We start from the raw sequence: 21,123 nt of genomic DNA, 5'->3' as shown, positions 1-21,123 counted from the left end.
AGTCTTCCTTCTAGATATGTTAAAATACTTGAAATGATCGAAACAAATAAATGTAATAGCCTGCCTATAAAATTCGAAATATTTCAGACTTAAAAAATAACAGAAAGTTGTTTAAATAACAAACTCCAGACCTACAATTATTTTATTTTCTATATATTTAGAAAGACAGAGAAAGTTCTTGATAATCTGATTTGACGTTATATGACCTGATAAAAGAAAAAGCGTTAGGGCCATAACGCTATTTTAATATACAAATTAACAAAATCGATAATATTGTTGACTTTGTTCAACCACCCTACCTATATAAAACATTTTTTATCAACACTTGCGTACAATAAAAATTATGTGAAAAGATGTATTAATATTATTTAGTTCCTGTTGCATTATTATGTTTTGCTTATTTTGAGATCGTGAGGTGTGGTTTGGTGTGACGTAGGTTTTAGTAAAACTTTTCTTTATCGTGCCAACGTTTCGATCTTTATAGAGCTCTTCTTCAAGGCTCATAGTGCTTGTTTTCCGTGTAGATGTGTCATTGATGTGTGTCGTGTTGAGATTGTTAGTGAGATATTGATGTATATATATGTTGGATTTTGAGGGGTGGGGAAGAAAGTCGGGAATAGAAAGACATTTTTATATGAGGAGTCGGCTGCTTTAAGGTGAAAGGAGCCGACAATAGGAAAAATGGGGAATGGTTCGGCCTGATATCTTTTCAGGATTGTATAGACGGAGATAATTAAGGAAAGGAAAGCCAAAATGGTCCAGTAGAAAAATGATGTTCCATTTTTTCAACATTTGAGAAATTCTAAATTTAAAGTTTCATGACTACTGGTGAAATAGTTTCTTTTTTGATGCTTGATTCAATAATTGTAATAACATTTAGAGTTCTTTCTGAGTAATTCTCATGATCCAAAAACCATTAAACCCTCATTTCGAACAAAGGAATTAATAAGAAAATACCATGATTACGAAATTTTATTATTAATTTCAAAAATGAACAAACATGTAAAACGAAAATTCTGAAATGATATCTATGGTCAAAATTTTAGATTAATTATCGTAACAACAAAACTGAAAAATGTTAAAAAGCTCTAAGGTAAAAAGTTTTAAGTTATTCATCTTCTAACTCATAATCAAAATAAACATCATCCTGAGTTTCTGAGGCAGTTCTATCTGTGACCAAATTATTGTAAAACCTCCTGCAACTTCGTTGGTGAGAAACGTTAGTTGTTGCATGTCATTATATTGTCCCATATTAATAGGAAGGGGCCCATCGTAGGAGTTACGAAGCTGCTGTTTTTGGTGCGGGGTTCTTCCACTTTTTTTGCCTTTGTGGCACCCACAACACGTTGTGCATATTATAAGCTCCACAGAATGAAGTACGGTTGTGTATATACTGTGGTGGGTATGATATATCTTTAAACGTCGAATCGTTCTTGCGGAGATGGAACATTTGGGTTTGTATATCGGTACTTGTACCACGATTTGAAAAGTTCCATGTGTTTCTAAAAAGTTACGCTTGTAATTGCTTTTTTCTGTGTGTAATATTTTTGGATTGTTGAAGTCGACATTGTGTGGGTGTTCAAAGTGGTGGGTAGGCAATCCTGTAGAATTTTGTTCGGGTTTTTTGCATTCATTGATATGCTGCTTTCCTCTCTTATCCAGATATTGGGATGCAATATCCCACTTTTACATTTTTTCACATCCTACATGTATTTGTAAAATTTAAACAATGTTTATAAATCCCAGGCCCTGAAGATGATCTCAATAAAGATCGAAACGTTGGCACGATTTTATTTGATTTAATAATTTAAATCCTACGTCACACCAGACCGCATCTCACGATCTCCAAATAATCATTACCTAACGGTCACTAAACGCATAATGATTTACATTCATTTAAATTGAAAATATGATTTGGGAGATTTCATAAAATATTAGTACTTATTAATTATTCTAAAGTAATTGTCAAACTATTCAAAGGGTTAATTATATTAAGAAAGTGTTGCATTAAAACAAAGAGAAAATATTTCTACTATAGAACCAAAGTTGACGAGTATTTTTGAGGGAGAGGACGGATATAAAGAAAGAGACAAATACAGTGTAATTATGTTTTAATATTTGTAATATGGTTGGAAACAGCCTTTACATCAATCACAAAAAGGCATACGCCTTTTTATAGTTGCCCATGGCCTTTTTTATATTTCATGCATTTAGGTTTCTTCTTTCTATCTGTTTTTAACGCTGTATGCACACCCCATTGAAAAGTGGCACTATGACGTCAAGAGCTGTGTGTTAAGCAGGCTGGTGCTGCCTCTCCTCAGCAATATAGTGTGTGATGGCTGGATTGCGAGATATCATCCCCAACTATAGCCCGGAGGACGTGGCCGGTCCATAGTAACAGTGTGGGTTTAGCCCCGAAAATCGTCAGCATTGGTTTCTTCTGGTGACGATCAGGTATTGTGTTAACCTTGTCTATTTTGCAAACCTACTTAGATTATTTTGTCCGCAACCCTTTTATGGTCAATTTGTACGGAGGCCTAGAGGGTTATCGAGGAATTTTGGCAACAACCACAAATACCTTCACTGCAGGTCAAACAACAATCTCGGCGAATGGAGATTTGTGCGTGGATTTAAGTTTTCGCATATTTTGGCGTTCCACCTTCTGATCTAGGCCTTTTGGTAGTCATTTGCGGTGAGTCAGCAGTTATCCTTTATAAGTTTTCTCTCATCACTGTCTTTTTGGCTTTCATCACGCCCATTGCGTTTCCCGGCGTTTCGGACAAAACTCAGCTCTTCTACCGTTAGGTTAGCTAATTTGTTCGAGGAAGTTAGCGTTAGTAAAGCTAAATGAGGTACCATTCAGTCCCTCGCACGTTACCGTACACCTTAACTTATGTTAGGATTGTCTCCGATAGCCTACAATTCCCAGTTAATAAACAGGGATCGTCCCCGGAAGAGATTTCCACTTCGCGCAAGGTTTAGTCCAGGACATTTATCGGAATTTCTGGTTCACCCAGTCTAGGCCCCATTTACAGCCCTGTTGTACTGGTGGTTGACTAGGTGCTGGAATTTCATCGTAATCGACTTCTGAACACCCCTTTCCAAAAATTTCTATTTATATCTAGCAACATTAATTTGCTAATTCTTGAGATTCAATATTATTTGGAATTGCATTCCATCCTACTTCAAATTTTGGTCCATCAATAAATTCTCTTCTATTTTTTTTATATTCTCCGAAAGTAATGGGATCTCACAAAATAACATATAACTGATAATTATTTAAGAATAAAGTGATACATGGTAAAAATCGAATAATTTTCCATTCCCATGAGATCCATAGAATGCCGCAGGTTGGGGTTTGGCCAAAACCAGATTCCGGAAGTTCTACAGCCAAAACACGGGTACGACTGTGATTGTACGATCTCCCACATAATAAAAAAGTAACGCATTATTAACAACACGAGCTACAAAATCCATGTTCACTACGTTCTTTGCAGCAAAAATAAAGAATTTCAATTTGGTCAACAGACATCTCTAACCTCATTGAATGACCTTCCTGGGTATAAATATTACACTTTTTTGACAATTTTACTTAATCGATGCAAAATATGTCGGAAAACGAGACATACACAAAGCAGTGGTTGAATTATAACGACAGGTAGGGGGACTTCATCTCTACTGCAAATTTGACTGTGCACACCATATTTTGGAGAGTTGTGTTGCTGTAACATTGATTTATCCCGGCTAATCCGATTGGGTATTTGCTAATAACTCCATAAGTTCTTTCTACCTGTTGATTTGGAACAATTTTGAGCAGAGATCAGGAGTCTTTTTGAGTTTAAGTAATCATGATCACAAATGCCTCTTTCTTAAACTATTTTGATTTTCAGCAAATCTTTGTATTATGTTGGGGTATGGCACAATGGTTCATTTAGAATCATAGTTGTGTTAAAATTCTTGCGGACAATCTACCAGTACGTGGATGTACAACGATTACAAAGCTCTTGCTACACTGAGAGTCCAAAAATGGCCACCGTTATTATTTTAAATTATCTCTTATACAGTTCTGCAATAATTATCTTACAGCATTATTTGGTCCGTTTTAAAGGATTAAAGATAAATAAAACACAGACAAATTTTTCCACGTGTATTTACAATTGAATTTCGGAATTACAATAAATTTTTGAATGGTCAATCTACTCTTTGTTGGGTTTTCTGTAAATCTTCTTTCTAACGTTCCTGTGGTTGAACTTTAAGTTGTAGAAAAAAGGGCATCAAATATATTCCTCTATGGTGATTTGGACGTTGAAGTGGCCAACAAAATAATCAGAATAAATTCTCCTAAATTAACCCTATATAATATCACATAAATGTTAACACGAACGGAGAACATTATTTAAACTAATGTGAAAAAAGAAGTATATAGAATGAAGAAACCTTTAAAAGGTAATATAACTTTCCACATTTTGGATTTTGGCGTATGCAGTTTCAGCTCTGAAGAAAAGTTAAGTAGTCATTACACAAATTGTTTTTTTAAATTATTATTCATATTAGCAAAAATATTTTAAAGAAAAAATATAACATATGGGTAATGAAAATGGATACCAGTAATCATATGGATAATTATTAAATAACCACAACTAATTATGACAAATTTAATTTTTGTATAAACCACTGAAAATTTTAGAGGCGTAGAGCTGCTTTTTCAGTCCTCAAGACGATATCCAGCGCGTTCAAGAAGTCCTGGTAATCGATGTAAAGTTTGTTGTTGATCTCGTATCCGAAGCCTTTCATGATAGAATCCGCTTCTGCAAGAGAGATCAAATGGAGGACCCCTAATTGGAACAGGATGTGGAGGAAAGTCTGCTTGTCCACCACCCCGGTATTGTTTACGTCTTCAGCCTGGAACAACAGCGAAACACTGTATATAATAGACCCAAGAGACGATCTGAAAAATTTGAGTACCTTGAATAAATCGTAATTCCCAAGGGTCACCTTCCTCGAAAGTTTTTTGACAGCTTGGGAAATACGGACACGGTCTGCGAAATTGACGAACTCGTGCGGCTGCTTGGCGACTTTTTCCTTCTCATATCGCATCGCTTCATGCAGCGGCATACGCGAGAGGCAAGGCACGTTCGAGCCTTCGTCGACTGTCGGATAGAACAAACCGTACTCGATAAAATTAGCATCGCCGTCTTTGTGGAAGCTGAAAACAACAAAGAACTTTTAGAAGATAGATTATAATGTAAATCTTTAAAACAATACACTACAATATATATATATATATATATCCTGAGAGAAACCTATGTTTATTTTCCAGAGAGGCACAGTTTTCTTTAGTAAAAAACGTCACTGCCTCAAGGAGTTCTTCATGCTCGAGGTAATGGAAGATTTGATGAAATCGGTTTGCCGCGGATATGAGACCTCTAGGCTATGGCTATGAACGCTGCGTGAGCACCACCCTCGAGACTTTAATATCGCCGTATAAACATAATATATTTGTTGGCTTTCCTCAAAAGTGTCCGACAACGGAAAGCACTGCCCTGGGCTTTCTTTAAAGACCCGTGATTTCCGTTCTAATACATGCCGCATTGTGGGGTTCGCGAAAATTATTAAAACTGATGGTCTTTAAAACGTTTTACTCACACTTGTCGTAGACAGTTTTTCTCCGGATCTGAAAGAGAAATCCCGTTGTTTTCCAACGTCGAAAGAAAAACAAACCAAGGTAGGACGCCCGATTTTTCCTCGTCGAGGTTTTTCAGCTCGTGCTCAAGTTTCACATGAGAACAAATTATCTGAAATAAAATAAATGCAAAATAACAGATATAATTATTCTAATAACGTTGAGTATTTCATTCAAAATGCAATTTATTTAACATAAATATATTTTATTTAAAAGCATGTCAACGATCATTTAAGATTGATAAATTAATCCAAAGTGTTAGTCTAGTAGAACAAACAAAACGTTATATATTATGCCTATATAATGAAAAATGATAAATGGTTTCAGTCAGTTTATTATAATGAGACCTTGTTTTTGATGGTATTGTTAAGGTTGAATTTAACGGGAAAAATATTTTTTTAAGTTATCACTTTTTTTGGTTATTTTTTAGGAATAAATTATTTCATGGTTATATGTGTATTATGTACTGACTGTTCATTAATGATTATTTAGAGATCGTGAGATGCGGTCTGGTGTGATGTAGGTTTAGAAAAACAGTTTCTTTATCGTACCAACGTTTTGATCTTTATTGAGATCATCTTCAGGGCCTCGGATTTGTAAACATTATGTAATTATACAAATACATATAAAATATGACTATGAATTTATACAATGATTAATGAATATCTCACTAGCTCTCTCAACATGACACACAACACATTTACACAAGACACATCTACACAGGAAACACCCTCTTTGAGTGAGAATAGACCTAACATTTCTAAATTGGGTTAAATTCATTTTCACATCTTACAGATATTTGTATAATTTAAACAATGTTTATAAATCCCAGTACCTAAATATCGAAACGTTGGTACGGTACAGCAATTGTTTTTCTAAACCTAAAAGACACCAGACTGCATCTCACGACCTCTAAATATTCCTACGGTACATAATTCCTGAAATATGCATAAAATATAGTTTGCAACAAATATATGATATAGATAATTTTGTATTTACCATAATTTACCAAAAAAATTAAAGAATGTAGACATAGATAAAAACCATATGAAATAAGTCGTTGTAGAAGAAAAGAAAAGGAAATATGCATTTACCAACTTCATAAACAAATTATCAATAAAATATCACTAGTTTATAAAATGGACAAAAATAACTTAAAACTATTATAATACAGAAAACAATTAATTTAAAAAGTGGTAGAAATAATATACAATTCACGAAATAAACAAATGGAGATAAGAATAAAGAATAAATAGTGTAAAGAAACATAACTATTTGAAAGCATAACATTTTGGTTTAAATCAAATTATTTTCTGACCTTATAATTTTGTCCAAGCTAAAAGTCATTTCAATGCTCTAACGATCCGACACTATTTATATTTTGTATACTCTCTATACGAAAATATTCATCTTTGCTTTACATACATATTTGTAAGCAAATTAATTATATAAGTAATAACAATTTTCCAATTCTATATTACAAAATTGACATACGATTCGTTTGATTTTTGCGAGTATTTCCACTATGTTGTTTTCCATAAATTCTTGTTCCTTGGCTGCCGCCCGTTCCCGCTCCATCTCTTTTTCTTCATTTTGTTGCACTCCATAACCCTAAAATCGGTTGAAAATATATAGCCATTTTTAAACATTTTAAAATACTCACTAAGTTTTTCTTTTCAATGCGCAATGGGAAATCTTCCGCCAGTTTTTCATAGTTGATCTGTTCCTCACCGATCCCGTATTTGTGTAGAAAATACATCAGTTCTTCTTCAGAGAACAAAAAGTGGTAGCGCTTCATTGCCTCAGCAAATTCCATTAAGGTAACAGTGCCGTCTTTTTTGCTGGACATTTAAACATTAATTGCTAATTATGTAAGGTTTTGATTGAAATGAAAAAGTTAGTGTCATGAGCGGGATTCGATCCACGACCTTCGTCTTCCAATCCAGATCGTGACAATAACTTTTTCATTTCAAACAATACCTTCCATGAAAAAATTAATTAATTGATAAAAATAATTTGGTCAATAAACCACTAAATATAATGGCATTAATTGTTAAGTTCGATATAATTTTACATGCTGGGATATAATTTGTATGACATTAAAATTAAATGTTTAAGATTCAAGTTCTAACCGAATAGACAACATAACAAGTTTTTACAATTTCACACAAAAATACTTTGTTGTAAGTACCAAATTTTGATTAAAATTTAGATCTGTGCATTAGTTATTACCAGTTAGCTGCATTTAAACTTGGAAACAATATTTTGTTTAAAAAGTTATTTGCTCTTCTACTAATATTTTATTAAAACATGTTCTACAAATATCTATCTACTTTAAAAATCAATGTGTGTGTATATATATNATATATATATACACCACTAATAAACAATTATTTTTGTTATCATTTGGATGAAAATGATTTTCTTCATATAAATAAAGAAAATAACACAGTCATGTATTACGTTGAAAGCAGTAGTAAAATTAAAAATGGATAAAATTCCTCATATTATTTATTAAAACTGTACCTGTCTCTTGCTCTGAGTAGTGCGTGTATGTTGGCGTCTCGATCTATCACCTTCTTGTAGAACTCTTCGAAAAATTCTTTCTTGGGAAGAATCGCCGGGGCTGATTCCGGGTACGGAATCCGTGGCAATCGGTCGATCATCATGTCGGGTGGTGTTGTGAGAGGCGTTGGCGGCCAATTGGCCACTTCTTCCATGTTCATATCTGAAATCCTTATTGTTAGAATTATGAACTAGCATTGAGACATCGGATACAACCTTCGTACACATCTTTGACGAACGGATGCCAGAGGAATCTATCGGATTCTTCAGGATCGATGTAGAGACTGGTTATCAGCGATTTTTCATGTTGCGACAGGTGTAAATCCGTGAGCGTCTTTCTAGAGTACTTTATCCATTCGAGTGCTTGACGGAAGTGTAATGTCGGTATCTTTCCTGTACCACGAGGGTCCCTCCTCTTAAAAAAATTATTAAAACTTTAGTGAACTGCAGAAATACCGACGAGACATATCATAATCAGTTAAAACAAAGGATTTTATTTTAAAATTTACCAGAAAATAATCACAGAGATTAATTTTTTCGAATTTTATATGTTGTTTCAATCTGGCGAATGCTAGAACAAGGACTTCTTTCCAAGGAAATTTTGGATCTGTGCGGGCCCTACTAAGGCCGATTCGATTCCAGTCAATTTCTGCAGCATGCATATCCGGTGTGGGAAGCATCGGGAATTCAACGTTTGGATATTGGGACTTATAAATCGGAAGCAGTTTCTATAAATAAAAGTCATACGGTGTTACTGATTTATTGATTGAAAAGTTCTTAAAAGCGTACTCCTGAAGTGTCGAGCATTCCACGATCCTTGAGGTGTTCTTTTATGGCGATGAGATCCTTCAAAAAAGCAGCGTATTTGATGTTGTGTGATGCAAAGCTGTATTTGCTTAGTATTAATTCTCGCTCGTCATCTGACAAATGGATTCCGAGAAAATCGAGGATCCTGAAGAATCCGGAACGCGAAATCAAACCGGACGATTTCTTCACCTGTAAAGAAAAATTTATCCGTTTTATCCGTTTTTCTATAATGAAAAATCCTTACGTCTTGGTATTCTTGAAAATATGGCCGAAGAACGTAAGGTTTTTCAATCTCGCAGGCCATCTTAGTCAGAATCACTTGTAAATGTCTTTCCGATTTCGGTTTCAAAGATTTGGTCGTATATGGATCCTCTGCCTCCATTTTCTTACCTACTTGTTCTTCAGGGGGGTCTAAAAAAAATATTTTCATTCATGTACATTTAAGGAAAATATTTTTTTCGGTACAAACTTTTATCACGTAAATTTAATATATTTCATAACATATATTCATAACATAATATTGTTTTGGGAATATAATTTTGTGAAGTCAAATATGTTTATCGATATAAATAATCAATACCGCTATCGTGAATGGTTCTGCAAAACTGGTCAAAATCCACCCTCCCATCGCTTGTTCGAAAGAAGGCAGCTATGTTCAAGATTTCTTCGTCAGTCAGACCGATGATGTGCTTTAGCGGACCGCAAAGGACGGATAGGAACCTGTGCTCTGTTCAATAAAACGTCCGTTTAGTGTTTTCTTCGCATATTCCGAAGTTTATTTTCTTACCCGCCGTTATCCGCTTTCCCGGGGGCTCTAAGTCGCGGAAGATGTCCCAGAAGTTGAAGCCGGTCCGGTAAGTCGCCGCCTGAATTCTTTTCAACGAATGCCATATGTCATAACTTCCCCGAACCTCGCACTGGAAGAGAATGTAAAAAATCAATTTTAAAATTATTGGAATGTAAAGATATGTTTCAACAATCTCATCAGCAAAGCTTTTTAAAAGTAAAATACAATCCTTTCAAATAGATTACACGACATTTGAAAAATGGCAAAAAGGATGGAAAATTGAAAAGGTGAGGTTGAGACGGAAGTTAGTGTCCGAGTAGATCGAGGTCACGATAGCTCAAGTGGTATTGTAGCGGGGTATCTAGCCGAAGATCATGGGTTCGAATCCCGCTCGTGCCATTGACTTTTTTATCTCAACTAAAAATCCTTAATTAATTGTAATATATTAATTGGTCAAGCGGACCACGAAACCTAATAAAACTCTTTATTTCTGTTGTGCAACGTTTAACAATGAAGGTTAAATATTCATTTTAACCCTATTGTACATACCTTAATTAATTAAAATAACCAATTACAAAGCAAAATAATTGCTCATATGAATAAATGTTTCTTTTTTGTTTATTGCACACATACTGATGCCATTAATGTTTTCCACGGTTCACCTAATCCCCAAAAACCTACAAACCAAAATTTTCTATTGACTTATCAGTTTACTGCAAATTATTCGTAAACTCCTTTATAGAAAACTCATTTGTAAGCAAACTTCTTATCTTTGAATCCTCTAATATAATCCCGGATCTTGAGTTTGATTTTAGGAGTCACCATTCCACTGTTAAACAGTGTCATCGCGTTGTGGAAATTAAATCTTCCCATCACATGAGCTTCCCTCGGAGGTATTCCTCAATGTCGAACAGTCATTCGATCAGATTTAGAACTTGCGCTTGCTCTGGAAAACCTATATCCTTTACACACGTCCTCATCCTCAACTCTTCACTCTCTATTTTACAATGCGGGCACGGGCGGCCCTCAGGATAGCGATCATGGTTCCTTATTGTACTCAGTATTTACAGCTGACCTCTCATTCCACCACTACTCAATTATCCTAACATATGCTGAAACTGCCAATCTATCCTGAAACTCCCTCCCTTTATAGCCGACCCATCTACTCACACCTATATTTTCTGAAACGACGGTTCGAAAAATGACGAATTAGAGAAAACATTATAATCTTACAAAACATAAACTCTGCTCTTATCGCATCATTCTACTGTATGAATTTATTAAAACCTCACTCGCCTTCCTACCAAAAACGACATCCATTACATTCGTCTGTACATTGACTAGTGACTACCTCACCTGAAACCAGGAACAAAATGGATTTAAAATACTTGTCATTTAACTGCTCATATAGAACTAATTATCATTGCTCATATACAACTACGCTAACCATTCCTAACCATCCCTCAACACGATGACCGATGTGGACATAGGGTACGAAACTATGAGGTTCAACCAAACTTCAGATTTTCTTGGAATTCACACTTACCATTAGATCCATTGTCAACGAACCATCTATGTCTCCAACCGCAATATCTATCCTTTAAAAACCTTAGTATTCCCTTCATAAAATATTTTGCGTGACGTTCAACAACTTTTTCCCTGTCATTACCAAGTAACTCTCATCGGAATCTAAATGGACATCTCAGCCATGGAAAGTAAAATTATAATTAATCTCTATTGTAGGAGTGATGTCAATCGATAATTTTTCGACTCAAGTTAATGTCATGTATTATTTCACGAAGAGCTGTATATTTATTGAATATTATTTAAATTAATACATTTGTCAGGTCTTTAATTTTGATATATTTATTCATGTCAAAGAAATATTCTTCCTAGCATAATTAAATTCAGAGAATTAATTAGTCTAAAATTATTAAGTTATTTAAATGTGTTAAACATTTTCCAAGATCCTTACAAATAGATAAAGTAAACGAAGTGTATTTTTGAAGAATAAATAGACAATCAACTCCCAGAGGAAAAGCCTAAACGGAATTACAAGGAAAAACGTTTGCTGAAAAGGCAGAAAAATTGAATTTTCTTAAAAATAAAATTAGTAGCACGACGATGATAAAAAATTTAATATAATTTTACATTGAATTTTTTACAAGAGGAAAAAGAAGCTGGAACGTCGGGAAATTAGAGGGTCGTTTTAACATGACGAGTCTTAAAAACATGGAATTTAAACGATAAGACAAGAAAACGATGGGAATCGAAAAATTAGAAGACTGATAAAAAAGTGTTTGGAAATAATATGTTTACCAATATATTGCCAAAAACCAATACTGCATGTGAAATAAATTAACTAATTTTAAGGAAAGCCCCTTTTGTTGTATCAAATGATCTTATGTCAGTGTATCTCTATCTTAAAACTGATTCCTGGAATTATATTTTGTTTATTGAAAAGTGTTAAATTTTCATAGATTTTTTACTTAGAATTCCACCAGCAATAATTCATTTGCTGGATTCCTTTACACTCGCGGGTTTTTTACGTCACTTACCCTAGTTTCGGCTTTGCGCCATGATCAGTAAAAAACTGCGTGCAAGTCGGTGGACAAATATTGAAGCAGAAATGGTTGTGAATAACAGAATCTAGCGAGAGTAGACGTTCCCAGTGCTGTTTCATAAAATATTTGTCTATCGATGAAAACGGTTTTACCGAAAATTTAGCTGAATTATTGTTTTAAAATGCGATAATTTTCCTACCATCATACATTTCGACAAGCTGTTATCTCTCAATTTAGAAATTTTGAGATCGGGAGGTACTTACGTTCGAATGGAAAGCCCGTAAATTATTATTGTTTTACTAAAGTTTCCGGTTGTCTTACCTTAGTTAAGTGAGACAATTTTATTATACTGCGAGATTTGTCCATCTGGTCTATTGAGTAATGACCTTATCATTTGCCAAAATGCGACTGACTGAACAACTTAGCGAACAGAAAAAAATGTATGAGAAAATTTGAACCGGTAGAAGAAAAGTGTCTATATTATTGATTGATTATAATATAGTAAATATAATTGGATGTTTATGCTACGTGAACATTGTAATTTTTTTATTTTTTTAACGAGGGTTTTTAAATACTAAGTACTAAAAAGCCAATTTGTATGTCGGGTTCGAATGGGCCCCTGGATTTGAACCCGGAATCTTTACCTTATAGCGATGACCGCCGAGTCAACCCGTAAACCGTTGAGGCACCGACACTCCGTACATTGTAATATTAATGAAATATAGCATTGCATAACACCTTGCAGAAACAAGTCACAAAGTATATGTAGAAAATATGTAAATTTCAGTTAGAGAAAAATCGAATAAAACAAAATGTGCTTCAAATCATTTTTATAGATGTTATGACAATAATGTCAATATCACAAAAGGTAAAATAAATGTGTGCTCGTGGTACCAAACACTAATCAATGGGTAAAGAAATACCCGTCCGTAACCATCGTCACGTTGGATATATTTCATGATGTAACAATGAGACTACTCGTTATAGATCGAGAATAACCCATGCGATTTTCCAATTAGCACTCCGGATTTTTAGATTATTTATTGTCATTCATAGTTAGACAAATCAATTTATTACTGTAAAAAATTCCAGAACAATTTTTAATTATTTTATTCTTTTTTACATCTACATTCTTCCGATGCAACAAGTAAAACAAATATTATATACACAATAACAATAAATTGGAAACGTAAACAGCAACCAGCCAGTGATGGAAGCCGATATAACATCTCTTCTGATGAGTAGAATATGCTCCATCCTAGGAGACCGACGTTAAGTAATGAGGTTGTCGTAGGGCCACAGAACTTTCAGCCCCCTGTGAGGAAAATTAGGTAATATGGTGGAAGACAGGTTTTTGACGAACGTGTTCGGATGGTGGGATAGATTGGAGTGGAACCTTTTGATGCGGGATCGTGTAAGATGAGTAACAAGAGGAACATTTAGGTCGGTATGAATGGAGTGATTGTAAACATAGAAGAGAGGGATTGATTATTGTTCCGAGGATTGAGGATTTTGGATTGGATGGATTATATTCAGTAAAGGTTGGAACGCTTAGAGTTGAAATACGCATGTAAAAATGGCGATCAGGAAAGTAATGTAAAGTTTTCTTTTGCATGGCAGTGACAGTTTATATCGAATGTCGAGTAGTCGTTTTAGCATGATAAATCGTGTGTTACAGTCTGTGCGCTTGAGTCGTTTCTGCGGGTTACGTGTCAGTCATTTGTCCCATTATCTCCGAGGTATCGTGCATGTTTCACAACAGGAATAGGAACATTGTTGAGGTGTGAGAGTGTTTTCTTGTTTAGGGTGAATATATGTTGGCTTAGATTTGGTAACGTTGTTTCTCTACTTTGGGAGCCAGGATTCGAGGATATGCAAGTGATTTTGAAGATTTTAAAAAGATAAATTATCTCAGGCGTCTGACATCTTTTAGTCAGTCCGTTCGCGTTTCATAGGAGGATGGTAAGTGTGTGAGAACCATTAAGGGGCATGTTTAGGAAGGAGGCTGTTCACTGCTGTCGTTATGAGAGCTGAAAGTCGTCTGGCTTTAGGCCGTTTGGCTGAGACTGGACGAGAAGATGGGGGATAAGAGAAATATGAGTTGAGCAGGTGTGGTGACGGGCCTGGAAGAACGAAAGTTCTAGTGAGGTGGAATGTTTGGCTGCGAAGATTGCTGCTGGGTTGTTGGATACTTGCAGCCAGTATGACCTCCTTAGACGATGAAGTTGTTTATGGACAATGCAACCTATGTAGTTGTTCGTTGCCAAATGGCCAAGTGGCTGGCGAAGCTTCTTAGTGCAGGCTTGGGTCATGTGCTCAGCAGCACATTTGACGCATTTGCACCTATGCTCGCAGTGGGATTTGGTGTGGTGCCCATGTTTGCATTGCACAATTAAACGCTGCTTGTGAGTTCTTTAACTTACATTCTATATTCTATTGATGTTCAAAACATTTTTGTTATTTGTACTGAGATAGAGGTCCACAAGGAATAGTGGTAGGGTCTGTTTGGTGGGTGGGTGAATTACAGGTGTAACATTCCGTACATTGTGGCCAAGTTGGGTCAGGTCCTTTTTTATCAGTTCAGGGTGTATAGTCTGGTGCAGATTCCATATTACCATTCGGTGCTTTTTCCTCTTGTAACGGAACTTGTGGTAATCAGAGCTACACGCTGCTTGAGCTATGTCATACATCAGTAAATGCCTCTCTAGCTTTCAGTCGTAAAGCGATGATAAATTGAGATCTTCTCTTTTGTAGTGAATTTGTATTTTCACACTAGTTGCGATAATGTTCCACATCATGGCAATGTTTTCGACGTGTTTACGTACATGGAGGGAGGTTTGTGAGTACGGACTTCTAAAATCGGAATGATGAATTCTCTATTTCATCGGACCACTTAAAGGAGCGAATAGGTGGCTAGTAAACACTTCTGGTAGAGCTGTAACGGGGACTTCGTTTCTTCGAAGGATATAGGACCGGAGATTTGGCTGCTAAAGCGGCCCATAGACGAATAATATTATTGCGCAATATTTTGGGTTGTGCAATTTAATTGATCGTGTGTAGACGATATTGAAAGTTTGTGCAATACATTGCATGATTGACGAAAAGTTGAAAATATATTGTACAACCTGGAAAATATTGCACCGTCTTTTGGCATTATTGCGCAATATCGATCAGTTTGTGAAGTACAACAAGTAGTAACAAAATATTGCACAAACTTCAATATCACCTTCAAACTATTCAAGTTCATTGCACAAACAAAATTTTGTACAATATTATTGAACGTTAACGGGCAACCGCTAAATTATTGTGCAATCTATATTGTACAAAAATAGTGACCGTCTATGGGCCGCTTTAGCGATACTGGTGCCTTTAGTTGAATCGTGGTCTGATCGGCCTTTTCTTTGGCCAAATTTCGCGTAAGGTGAGTAGCGTCTCGAGCCTTTTTTGATTTTTTGGGTGAATTGCCAGGCCTGCTCCTTAACCTCCTAACCGACGTTGCTGAAGTTTTCGATTCATTGTCTATGGTGCTTGTTAGACGAGTCATTACTTGTCGTATGAACCAATACACATTTATCGTTGCATCGAATTTAAAAACAGTGCACTTTTTTTTTAATAAGAGGATATAAAATGGAGGGAAAAATAATAACCGACGTTAAAGACGCTCTGACTCGGAAATGTTTACCTTTATGTCTGATAATGGATCGAGCAGAATTCGGGTTATGCCGATAATCCAGCCTGTGCAGATAGATTCCAGTTTGGATGAAAGATCTATATATACACACTTGTACTTACTGCTTGTTAATTACTCGTTAAAATAGATGTCAATATGTCTTCGGGAAAAGAAGCACGACTCTAACGACGCGTGCGGAATGCTAACTTTGTACCAATTCAGCTCTGGATCAGCAATAATATGAACTTTTGGGAAGATTTTGGCAGTACAACATTTCTGTCCAAGATCTTTAACTCAACTTTCGGTTCCAATTTAATTATATTTTTAGGGAAAAAAAGGTTCTTCAAGTTCATTAAATTTTGCTTCATGGTATTGTATATATTTAAAATGGGATAGATTTTCATTGTTTACACAGTCATCGTAAAAGTTTAACGGTGTAAAAAAAGGCTAATAAACTTTAAAGGAGACTTCTTGGAAAAATATGTTCTGCCAAATATAAAATTCAGATTCTCCTACGCACGAATTCATAGCGTTGAAAGAGAAGGGTAATGAGAGAGTTGAAATATTCCACCTAACATCTAAAGTAATAATAATTTGAAGCGTCTGAGCGTAGAAGTCCATGGCTCCACTTTTCAAGCATATTGAGATTCATATTCCTCTCATGTATGCAACTAACATTATTGCATCATTTTTTAATAAAGTCCGCATGCTTTTTTTTTTCTCACAAAGAAAAAGAAGAAATTTCCCAGTGTTACAGCGCAAAATTTACATTTTTGTTCCCCCTATTTCAGTAAAATGGCGTTCCAGTTACAACTGGATCGAATGCCACTCGGTGTACATTTGTTAGAAACCTTGACTCAGTGAAAGTTTGATCGAAGCACGAGATATTGACAAACTTTTCCAGCGGAGAGATTGAAGGTTTAGTTAATTTCAAATTGTGCGGTCTGTCTCCTTGGAAGTTTTGCTTCTGATCAATCACTTCAAGTTTGTTCTCTTGTCCTAACCTCTGTCTCCCTCAATCATTCTCTCTCAGCTCCCCTCGACTCCTTCGATCTACCTCTTTGCCTTTTTCCATGCCAAACAATTTAATGCCCGCCTTCGGGAAAACTTGCCCGGTCTTCTTACAATTCTGAGTTAAATTAAACGTTTCTAAAGCTCTTCTTCCCCGCAAACAATAGTTTCTCCTTTTCTCTCGAAATAAAGAGCTTAAGAAAATAGCAACAGAAAAGTTATCTGACCAATAAAGAACTTTTTACTTTTCACCTTAAAGATCCTGTATAACAAAAGAGAGGATTTCAGACTTTTGTAGGTCAAAAACCAATGGAAATCTTTTACTAAGTTATTGAAGAACAATTCCCTTCTACATGGGTTATAATCTCTATTCCAATACATATAATTTTTCACGTTTTCGTTTTATGCTATTTTCTTAGACTGGGATTCAACCTTCAACATTCAGAAGGTTCAATATTAGTCGGTAATGAAAATAACACATAATAATATAAATGGTTAACATTCATAGGACTATCTGTAAAACGCATAAGTAAATAAATTTATATAAAAAACAAATAAATACAAGTATACATATTTACATTCTTAAAATTACGATTAATGTAAACGTTTGTAAATACTACTTGGTCACCAGCTATGTGAGATGATTTAAAGAATTATCGATGAATCGAGGTGAAAATAATACTTTACGAGAAAACTCAATAAACGAAACCAAATAAAACCTTCATAAGACAAGTTCCAGCAGTACTTGAAACACATTCACATTTATTTTGTAATAGATCACGTCGGAGTTTTCCCTTGGCACATCATTCCTTTTATGTATTTTAAGTTTAGTTAAAGCAATATATGTTTATGTAAATTTGTTCTTTGGAGCATAAAGTGTTTCTGGGTAGAAAACTAAATTTTAGTTATGATTAAAAAATATCTACAATGTGCAAAATTTGATGCAAGAACAGTCCAATACGGGTTTATAAAATTGTATAAAAACTTACATCACCAACGCCTTCGTCCATTGTGGAAAAAGTAAGATTATGTTTAATAGAATTGACTGTATATTGAAGTTGATTTATAAAATTATGAGAACACAAAACCTAAAAATAACATAAAGTGTTAGTCAGCTGGTTAAAACTATAAAACTGTTTACATGTCCATGCACAAGTCTTAATTATTTCCCGCTAAAAATTGAAAATATTTAATAACTTAAACGTCGCTCCAACTAAAACAAAATTATTATTTATAATGTATAAATGTTGACAGTTTTCTATGGCTAACATTTAAAACATAATTATTTAAATATCTGTAAATATATTAAGATTTATTACAGAATCATGTCGTTATTCGTTCTTATGTTATATTACCAGATGTCAAAATGATTGTTTCATATAATGTTTTATCAAAAATGTTCTTACAAACATGTTAGTAATGTTACGACAAAATATTAAATTTGCAGATTTCTTCCCATATCAGTTACATAAATGGTGGAACAATATATTGAATATTCATATACGCTCAGTTTTCTTCGCCCAACTACCTCGGTCCAGGCCATATCCAAAACATGATACCTTATCAATAATTTACCCATAAATAAATAACTAAATTCTGTGGAAAATAAAATGGGTAATATTTATACAACTATTTGTTTCTTTTGTGCAAAATATTTCGTTACGCTTCACATATAAATTTCAGTTTTGCAGTGCTTTCCCTTCAGTCTTCTTCTTCATCAGTTTGCTGATTTTATGTATGTGTATAAATCAGTTATTTTGAATTTTTATTTCTGAGACGACCAGTAATTGAACTAACTAATTGAATTAACAAAAAAAAAGTTCTATGAACTTTTATGAAATCTCTCAAAATTACATAACTTTTCACAAGAATTATATGAGTTTTATAATCATAGAGATTATTTAGTTGAGATTTTGTTAGGTAGCGATGAGCTTTACGCAGCGTTGGACAAATTCCAATCTAAAATTGGATTAACGATTAACGATTAATTTAATCATTAGCGGCTCGATTAACGATTAACCGCTAATCATTAATCAAATTTCAAATAGATTAAATTAATCGTTAATAGTTTATCAAATTTGAGATTCATTAAATTAATCGTTAATCGTTAATCAAATTTGAGATTCATTAAATTAATCGTTAATCGTTAATCCAATTTCAGTTTTATTTAACTAATGATTAATCATTAACATTTAAACATTACTGCATTAGGGTTTTATCAGAACAGTTTTTTTCAATATGGTCTAACTAGAATAACTAGAATTTATTTCATATCACTTTTAAATGTTTTGATGGACCATCGATTGTTTGTTCTTTGACTGAATACGCCAAAATTTACGGTTAGAAGATCAAGGATTGGTTTTAAATCCGAAGAAGGCTCGTATTGTAGTATGAATAGTATTTAGTCGTGCATTGTATGACGAATAAAGTATTATTCTATGATTATAATCAAAACATAAGTCAAATCAAAATCCTTACACTCCGCACATTCCTTAATATTATTATTAAAATACAAAACTATTAACGGTTTATATAGAAAAATATAATATTAAATAAATTATATTTAATCATGATTAACTATACAGATCGTAGATCGTAAATATTTAACGAATGTATCTAGCCTTTACATGGCGAATGTTGTACTTTTTTGTTGTCAAAAATTATATGAGTAAAAGCCCGGTGTGGCGTCGTTATGTAAATAATTACGTTGAATGACAATTTAAGTAATCAATAAATTAATCATTTAATCTGATTAACGATTCATTTAATCATTAATCACACGTTCGAATAATGATTAATCGGATTAATCATTAATCGAAAGTTCGATTAACGATTAACTTTTTAATCGTGAATAGTTTGAAAATTAATTAATCTTTAATTGTGATTAAAAACATTAATCAATTACGCCCAACTCTGGCTTTACGCTTACGAAAGAGGATATTAAACTATATCAAAATTCAGAGAAACACACATTTCGAGTGATGTACTTTGTAAAAGAATGAAGCTGTACGCACGACGCCTATTTTTTTATGACGGTGACCAGAAGAATACTAGTGAGCGGTGGGGGGGTTTGTGTTTCTCAAGCACTTTGCGTTTATTGTACATTTCCTACTTCATTAATTCAATTCAATTAACTTCATCCTTCTTTTAAGAAGTAGTAGGTAATTTTTGGTCATTGCAAATTTTTTTCCCAGGTTTTCTCTGTAACCTTGGTTACGTTTCATTAAGCGGGTTCTTGGGCATTAGAAGATAATATGTGTAGCATTTTCTTCATCCTAAAGTAAAGTAATTCCTGCGTATAAGATCACATATGTCTAACTGCCCGTTTTAGTGTCTCTGACGAGTGGTGTAAATACATTTTACATAATATTTTCATTTAAGAAAACTTACAATACGCCGAGATTCGAACACAAGACCGCTTGCTTGGCAAATACGAGTCGGAAACCTAACCACAAGGCTACCGTGGACCCCATCCTTTGTGCCTTCATGGTACACTACAACTTACAATTTATTGGCTGTAGTACTTTTCCAGGTAGTAGATGTTTTCACCGATACTTTTTTAATTTCCCCTTTTTACATGATAATGCTTTTCAGGCTGTTTGCTGTGTGACTTTATGGGAAGATTCTGGATAAGATACATTCTTTTAATATTGTATATGGTACAGGCATTGATTGCGTGCTATTCAGCTTGAAAAACTTCCATGATCAGTTTGATCTTTTAAAAAAGATAGTTCCGTCTCACAGCAAGTTGTTTTTACCCATCGAGATTTCGAGCTTATAGCTCATCATCAATTACAATTTATGTCGAGTGATCAGTTTGATTTCATGAATTGTACTCATATTTTGGGATTACCATGAATATAAGGTTATGGAGCCATCTCAATAATTGTATTTGATTTTGTCATAATTTCTTTGGGCTGTTGTAGTCAATTAAACTGGATCTTTCCGGAATTCCATGAATTGAAAGAAGCTGAACACGAGATGAATCTTTATAATACTTTATTCGTCAAACAATGCACGACTAAATATTATTCAT

General features: G+C 34.3%; 1 protein-coding gene across 1 annotated transcript; it reads right to left on the bottom strand.

The window, feature by feature from the left end:
• Nucleotides 1–4,641: 4,641 nt before the first annotated feature.
• Nucleotides 4,642–18,213, bottom strand: LOC106672540. The gene is made up of 13 exons (XM_014404064.1): nucleotides 18,077–18,213; nucleotides 9,843–9,972; nucleotides 9,636–9,782; nucleotides 9,300–9,466; nucleotides 9,038–9,244; nucleotides 8,758–8,976; nucleotides 8,465–8,663; nucleotides 8,210–8,411; nucleotides 7,347–7,524; nucleotides 7,178–7,294; nucleotides 5,647–5,795; nucleotides 4,966–5,206; nucleotides 4,642–4,902 (listed from the first exon to the last, which is right to left on the bottom strand). Exons 1-13 carry the CDS (start codon nucleotides 18,095–18,097, stop codon nucleotides 4,684–4,686), a joined length of 2,196 nt encoding a protein of 731 aa, XP_014259550.1. The 5' UTR covers nucleotides 18,098–18,213; the 3' UTR covers nucleotides 4,642–4,683.
• Between the last annotated feature and the right edge of the window lie 2,910 nt (nucleotides 18,214–21,123).

Source organism: Cimex lectularius, unplaced genomic scaffold, assembly GCF_000648675.2.
Source record: "Cimex lectularius strain Harlan isolate CLEC.00 unplaced genomic scaffold, Clec_2.1 scaffold43, whole genome shotgun sequence".
Lineage (NCBI taxonomy): Eukaryota > Metazoa > Arthropoda > Insecta > Hemiptera > Cimicidae > Cimex > Cimex lectularius.
The sequence above is the reverse complement of the archived record's forward strand: the minus strand, read 5'-3'. Positions and strand labels throughout refer to the sequence as shown.

What these genes read in the sequence shown, in the direction of transcription:
- LOC106672540 (XM_014404064.1), bottom strand. Translation starts at nt 18,097, where the DNA reads ATGGACGAAGGCGTTGGTGAT. An exon ending in GAATGCTCGACACTTCAGGA is followed by an intron (nt 8,977 to 9,037) that starts GTACGCTTTTAA and finishes TTTTATTTATAG; the next exon opens with AAACTGCTTCCGATTTATAA. An exon ending in TCGCAAAAATCAAACGAATC is followed by an intron (nt 5,796 to 7,177) that starts GTATGTCAATTT and finishes ATTTTATTTCAG; the next exon opens with ATAATTTGTTCTCATGTGAA.